General features: G+C 35.9%; 1 protein-coding gene across 1 annotated transcript; it reads right to left on the bottom strand.

The window, feature by feature from the left end:
* Window positions 1–1895: 1895 nt before the first annotated feature.
* Window positions 1896–5582, bottom strand: LOC131064327 (beta-amylase 3, chloroplastic). Its single transcript, XM_057998433.2, has 5 exons — window positions 5257–5582; window positions 4193–5080; window positions 3564–3774; window positions 3375–3485; window positions 1896–3258 (listed from the first exon to the last, which is right to left on the bottom strand). Exons 2-5 carry the CDS (start codon window positions 4888–4890, stop codon window positions 2449–2451), a joined length of 1830 nt encoding a protein of 609 aa, XP_057854416.2. The 5' UTR covers window positions 4891–5080; window positions 5257–5582; the 3' UTR covers window positions 1896–2448.
* Between the last annotated feature and the right edge of the window lie 2499 nt (window positions 5583–8081).

Here is an 8081-nt window from a genome sequence, read left to right on the forward strand (position 1 = left end):
AATATGTATTACAGAATACCATAGAGCTGATATAAGCAGCAGCTTTCAAAAGGTGCGTGCAAGAAGGATCAAAGACCTTGCATACATCACTAAAAAGACATCCTTTGAAAGGACTAGACCATAATATGAAGCAAGTACCCAAGAGCAAGATGGCAAAAGTTTTGCATGAAGCTATGGGATTGCCATGTAATTCAGAGGCTATCGGCTGTAAGGAGAAAAGTTTCGCATGATACACAAATTCTACTGAATTTGGTAAAAGAAATTTGCTTGATAGGAAGAGCTTCTGGAACAACCGTTTATGTTTTATTTACAAAATATACACACTTGTTCCTGTAGTTCTTTGACTTTCTACAAAAAAATGAACTGGGGAAACCTCACGTACACCAGAAAATTGCTTCCTTCACTAATCAATACAAGGTTCATTCTCATCTCTTCTAACCTCAGAAATTATTGCGTTTCCAAAATGTCCTCAAGGATTATACCCAAGCATGGAAAGAAAAATGCACTTAAAGTTTCAACCATAGACAGTTACTGGTGCTTGAGAAATATTTACTGCAAAAAATCAACTTTACCCTAGGGTTGACAGCAAAAAAGCCCAAATGAAACATAAAATATCTGCTTCAAATATGCTCTATGGGAAAAATATGCTAATCTGCAGAAAAGAAGAAAATTTGCTTGAAAAAACTTTTAAATTTCTATAACAACCATTAAAGGCACTCACTCGAGCAATCATGCAAGCTCAGAAACAACATGAACAACCATAACTCCTGGAATCACCCACATCGCACACCAAGGCAAAGAACAATGGTGAATCTTGTATAAAGCATCACACTGCCATATTAACATTAGAAATTTTCTGTAGCATCATGAAAGAAAACCAACACATCTTACAGATATTTATACTTTTGATGCAAGAGTGTTGAGAGACAAAATTCTCTTCTGCATGACCAACATGTCACAAGTAATTTAAAGCACCACTGGAGGTGACAAACGGCAACAATGTGACCCTAGACAAAAAAATGTACAAAAGATTTTTGCACTCAGCATTATCAACGACAAGCAGTTCAAATTATTGGTGTTTGATGAAAAACAGTGATGTTACTTTCCAATCTCAGCTTTAGTTTTCTGTAATCAGGCAAAAATATTAAGTGGTGATTCGGTTTTCTACTGCAATCTTTGCAGTTGTGAGGGAATTTGAGTCTATAAATTGTTAGTTTCCATTCGCACCTCCTTTTCCTTTCTCCTTGCAGCCGTGTTCTAAAGAGGGAGAAAGCCAGAAAAATAGGTTTGAACTTATAATTGGCTAAAATATAAGCCCTATACCTTCACTGGATCTGCTACAATGAGGTTCCTGATCTAAATCCAAATAAAGTAAGCTGCATCAGTATAGCTCATAATTTGCAACTAGTACTTCAGTATATTTGCAGCTTTAAAACAGTTAATGTTCATGGAAGACTGATAACATTATTTATCAAGCAAACCTGGAATATATTGTCTCAGATTATGTTTACCAAATTGAATCACATCAACTGTATTTAAAATTATATTGTGTGGGCTTTGGTAAAAGCCCATTGCCATTTGTCAGTCACATCCATAAACTTGAGCTCAAAATAAATACAGATACATGGCACAAGGCAATCCAGTCAAACAAATCAAATACTCTTACATATGGTTGGCATCGACAGGAAGGAAACATCAATCTTTCAAGGCTACTCGGATACGTGCAAGGCTGCCATGCAAATCAGATAATATCAAGCTTATTTTGAGAGAGCATCATAAATTCATGTCAGCTAACACACTTATATGACAATGAAGTTTTTATAATCTGCAAATTCAACCTATAGGTTTCCTATCATGTATACAATCAGAAAATTAATCATGAAACAAACATAAAATGAGGTATGAACAGCCATGCACGTCTGTACTTCTCAAACATGCTTTTATAGCAAAAGTATTACAACTATCTTTCATGGTTACAAATTGCAGAGTTTTGCCGCCACAACATATCTGTAAATGTAATCCTGTAGTGACAATTTGAAGGTTCATCAGCTTCAATAGGATGTATATGAAAACATTATGGTCAATATGGATATTTTAACAAAGGTAGCAATATCAATATAAAATTGATTGACAGAGGTATACCTCGCTCAAGGACATGGGCTAGGAAAATATGCCATATAAATTGTCTTATACCCGTTTTACCTAAATAAATACATACAGAGAAAGAACTCCTCTTAACATAAGAGGATTCCTCTGGACAATTACAATTGCTTCCATCCAGTAAAACAAATCTTTCAAATCAAATTACAACACTAATATTGTTGGACATGAGGAATTGGATGATAGCAACACATGCTATTTTAATTCTGGTAAAGGATATGAATAATTTCAGAGAAAAATGTACAGTTACTTTATACCACTTATGTACAACTTAGCAGCTGAACCATTCTATTGGCAGGATGTTGCTGCACCAGCTTCCCTAACTACTTGAGCTTGAAATCTAGATTCAGCACTTCCATGTTTGTCTTCCCGTGGATGAAAAGTTCTGCCGTCAGCCATTTGCCTTACAAAACGTACAAAGTGATTCCAGTTATCCCTGCGGAATAGCTGCTCACTCATTCGCAAAAATGAAAAGGAACAGACCGGCTCATGCTTCTCTTTACACAAACTATTCTCCAAGCAAAGCCTAGAATTCTTAATAATTTGTTTCTGTGATTCCTCATCAAACCTTGTTGTGGAATTTTCTCCAGACAGTGGTACCTGAGACTTCCTGGCCGCAAATGTAACTTGTCTCAGCAAACCTTCTGGACTGCAATTTGCATTCAATGGCTTCTGTTCAGAATCTAGCATCTCAAAACATGTGCAACATAAAGTCACTCCATGTCTACCAAACATTTGGGCAATTGGAAGATACCCATCATTTAGAGATGTATTAAAATATCCTGCGGTCAATTCTGCTGAGTGTGATTCAGTTCCATAATGCCAATGAATGCCTCCAAGTTTTCCAGAAAGCTTGGCTCCTGTGTTACGGAATATGGCCTTTGCTGCTGCACTAATGCGCTCACCATGCATAAGGAGCATTCTGGAGTACCACTCAAGGAAAAATTGCCCATATGGCGTATTCCAGGAGCCATTTGTTTTAAAAAAACCTGTCTCCTCTGGCCACTGCTTGTAACCACCAGCATCACGAGGACCACTAACTCCCCATTCACCCTTCCCAATTTTTTCGGCACATGCCTTTAGACTTGCACTCATATACTGCATCAAACATCAATATAGCAATACAGTTAAGTGTAAGTGTCATCTATTGGAGGCAGTAATCATGTTTCCAGATCTATTATGAAATCAATATTGTTTGGTACAGAAACCAACACCTTATCATAACACTGAAACTCGCCAATGCCTGGAAATTGCCATGTTAAATCATCTGCTGCATATGAAGGGTACCTCAGTTCTCCCCCTGGACCCATTCCAAGTTGAATCTCCTGCAGTGATAGATTCTGTCAGAAAATGCTAGGGCCGATCAGGATTTCAAACAGGAAGCAAAGATCAAGACTGCTCACCGTTATAGTTTGCCCCAGAAATACCTTGAAGGTATCTCTGAAGCTCCTCATAAGATCTGAATAGACTTGAACAGGCGAGCGACCCTTCAAGACAGGAAGGGTGTCACAACCCAAGGAAATGCACTCTGTATTGCGCATACCCTCTCTATCTGTGTAAGCCAAATCAGGATTCTTAGCAATCTCTTCAGAGACCCAAGCAGGGAGAGGAATCCTGCAAGAGCAGAAATGCTGTGGTTAGCAAAATGGAACAAAAAACTTTTGTCAAGTTTTTAACTTTTCACACTACATCAATTTAATTTTAAAAAGTCTTCCACTAAAAGCTCTCTTAAGTTTTCAAATCTTTGTGGACAATGGACATTATAAACTCCATAGCATGGGCTGCTGCTCCAATTTGTATCACATAAGCCATCATCAAAGAAACATAAGCCAAAACAACAGCAAAAATTACAAAACTTCCGCAGTTTTTAAATTTTATCCAAACGCCTGATATAATTAAATATGCCAAAAATTTACTCCAATAGACCAATCCTACAAATACTAAAAGAAGGCAATAAATCCTCATGAAACTACTGTAATAATTCAATTCTGGAAATAGAGAATGAAACCAATTCATTAATTTTCTTACTTACCAACAAGAATCTCTACCACGACGTCCGCATTGATGAAACGACATGACAGCCTGCACTTTCAGACTGTGCCTTCTTGCCATCTCCGCAATCTCCAGGTAACCAGTCCAGTTGTATTGACCGGGAACATCCTTCTCCACAACCCCCCACCATACATTAACCATAATACCCTCCACACCTGCACTCTTCAAGGCCATAAGACTCACATTCATAGCTTTTCTCTTCATCAGCTGCCCTTTCAAGTTCACAATATTCAAAGGCAACATCACAAAAACGGGCACACCCTCTTGCCTGCCCTCAGACATCGGTGAAACCAGGGTTGGATATTGTTTCTCATAATAAAGCATCTCTGGATCTGCCTCTGGGAAAACGGACTCATTCCCTTCTGCGGACATACAGTAAGCCCTAGAACTACAATTATCCGACCCCAAGTCACTCAAACGGTCAAACTTCTGTACCTTTCTCCGGCATTGATCCAAACTAATAAAAGGATTAGATGCCGAAAAATTTGAGACACTACAACTTAATGAAGAAGGCTCACCGAAATTTGAATTTAATTTACTCGAAACCTTTCTATGGGGAAAACTAACCCTGTCTAACCCACCCTTAACCCTAGAACAAGACACTTTCACTGCCCTGGAACAATTTGACGACACGGAGAAAGACCCTCTTGTCGAATTAGCATACATTGAAACAGCCATACCAGAAGAGTTAAATGTTACTCTATGCAATTTAATTTTCAAACATAAATATCACAACTCAAACCCTGTCATTTAAAACAAAAAAAAAAGAAAAAATGCCAAACAAATCGAAACAAAATGGCAGACAGATCCGTTAACTTAGCTTGAAACGGTCGCCAAATTGTAGCATATTGTCAACCAGTTTCATGGCCTGGACAACAAAACAATGGAATTTTTTTCAGTATTTTGAAACCCTAATTGCACTTCAATAATCTTCCCAAAAACATGTATACGATTTAAGAGAAATTTTTATTTATTTTTAATAAAATCCACTCCCCTGAAAACAACAAAATACAAGAATTCAGAACAAAATAAAATAATTCACACCTGTGACGAGGGAATGATCTTTGAAGGCTTTTCATGGTGGGGGAATTGTGCTGTAGAGGTGTTTTTATTTAGTTGATCAGCTTTATTCTTGTTAATTAACATCCACAGGTCTCGGTTTCGAGTCCCGTGGAACCTTCAGTTTCTTTATAGCTTCTCTAAATATCCCTGACACTACCACCCAGAATATAGTTGTGCACATATATATATATGTGGACAATGGAGATTGTTGATGTACAAATATCCTGGGACGTGGAATCTCTACTTTATTCTGCAGGATCCGGAAGCTCGGATGTCAATTTTAACAGAAAAAGAACTATTTTCACGAGATCTTAAATTCAAATTATGAGGTACTCCTAATTTTATTGAAGGCATGATTTTTCTACTGTTTATGACCTGGAGAGTATATAAATAAATTTTTGAATAAAATTATTAGGGGTTATTTTATTAAGCTTTTTAATCATATTTTATGATGTATTATTAGGAAAAGGAGAGCATAAAACAAAATTGTAAGGAGTTTTTGTGACATGTTTATAAACACATTTTGTGATCTATTATTAGAGATGGATAGTTAATGTGATATATTATTAGTGATGGATTATTCAAAATATCAATAAATTTGTGTAGAAATTGTTGTATTAATATTTTGGAATACATTTTGTGATCTTTTATTAGTGATGGATCGTTAATGTGATATGTTATTGGTGATGGATTATTGAGAATATTGATAAATCTATGTAGAAATTGTTGTATCAATATTTTGGATCACATTTCAAGATCCAATTTATATTGATATTTCAAATTGCACTCCATGATCCATCACTTGCAATGAATGAGGGAGTGGGATTAGAAACATTGATTAAAAAACTCTAACATAGTTTTATTCAAAAAACATGTATATTCACTCTTAATTTGTTTGTAAAGGGTGGGAGAAGAATCTTGATGTGAGTTAGGATGATTCTTAGTATTTTTCATGATTAAAATTGCTTAGCCTATTTGGAAAATATCTTTCTTAACAAGGGGGAAATGCATTGAGGTGGTCCGATGGTTATTATAGTTTTACATATGATTAAAATTACTTACTTCACTGGTATTATTTATCATACATATAATGGAAGCAAAATGTGTGAGGTTAGCAATGGATTAGGTGAAGTGGACATCAATAATGGTGATGCAAAATGGTAGTTAAAATCAAAGATTAGGAAGTGATAATCAAAGAGTTGGAGTTTTTTAATCAAGATAGGTAGTTAGATAGTGTTGGCAAAATCTCAACTTTTTGCCAAAAAATCTTTGCCCTTTTGTAAAGGTTTTTGTGTGCACCTAGAGCTCTATTGTGAGCGTTAGCAAGAAATCTAAGGAATATAGACTGAAGTTCTATACCTAAAGGATTTTTTATGTTGTAGTCTTCTACCCCAGACTCAATCCTATTGAGGCGGCAAGGAAGTTATTATGGATCATATCTTAGTTGTAAATTGGAATAAAAGGTTGTGTACACTCAATAGACCCAAAATCAGAAGTATTTGTATTCATATATCAATATATAATTATTGCATTCCTTATATCTCCTTTCTCCATATATCTTATCTAGATCTTCTTTATCTCTTCTATATGTTATCTATTTAGGTGAATAGATCTTCCTTATCTACTTATATCTACCACAAAGGACATGGCCCTTGGGTAATATCCCTAAAGTACAACCTATCTTCTAAAGCTCATATTTTGGAACCTTATTTTTAGTTTACAATGACATATCTCTGGACCAATGTTTGGATATCATTTTCCAGCCAACATAATCCCCACATTAAAACCTTGACTTGTCCTCAAGTCAAACTGCCTACGAAAGAATATCCTTGTATATAGTTTGGAGGGATTTAAAATGATTATCGCATTGCTTCTTGGTTGTTTGTTGTTGATTAATGTGAATATGTAGTTGTTTGAGTTGAATATATTTCTATGAGCGAATTAGGAATCTTAATGTTTTTAAGAGATTTATGGGTATCCTAGATAATACTGGTAATGTGTGTTAATTGGAGACTAATGAATTTCCTTAATTGCCTGAATTTTCTCTGAGCTTTATCCTTCTACGACTCTAACCTTCTCTTCTTCACTTTCAGTCTCTAACTCTAGTGTCCTTTATGCTCATTATTTCTACCTTTTCTTCTCTATGCTCATCCAAAGTAGAGATTTTGTTGCTTCTTTTTCATATGGATCCACCCTCTTCAATGTAGTAGGTAATCTTCTCTTCACTAGTCAACTCCCTTCAACTTTTGTAGATGGTGCGAGTGGTGGTTGAGTTTGTATCCTATCAGACCTTCTTTTAGGTGTGGGCCCAATTTCTATTGGTTCTTCTTGTGCCTCCTTAACGGGCTTGTCAGTTTGTTCTTTTTTCTTTCTCTTCTTCTTCTCAACTTTTGTCACTAATTTCTCCTTTGCCAATGAATTGAAGAAATCCTTTGCATTATGGTTTCTCTTAGCCTTTGAATCTAGGGGTAGCTTTAGAAGCCCTTGTGCATAGGATTCAATTTCAACATCTATAACTTCATATCACAATGGAGGTATCCATGAGGTTCGAGGCTCGAAGGTATCCATTATAATGAAGTATTTATCCACTTGAAAGATTCTAGTGTCCATATACTTTTGCACAATGCAATTGGATATTTTCCATTGATCTTGCATCTTCTTTTGAAAGCTCTTGAAATAATTGCTGAAAATTTGAATGCAAGATGAGGGTCCAAGAAATTTTTGACATACTCCACTATTTGTGTTGCTACTAATTTATCTATACCCCATGGTCTTCTAGTGTATTGTGGTAATTCCCTCGTGAATTA

This window comes from Cryptomeria japonica, chromosome 3 (genome assembly GCF_030272615.1).
Source record: "Cryptomeria japonica chromosome 3, Sugi_1.0, whole genome shotgun sequence".
NCBI lineage: Eukaryota > Viridiplantae > Streptophyta > Pinopsida > Cupressales > Cupressaceae > Cryptomeria > Cryptomeria japonica.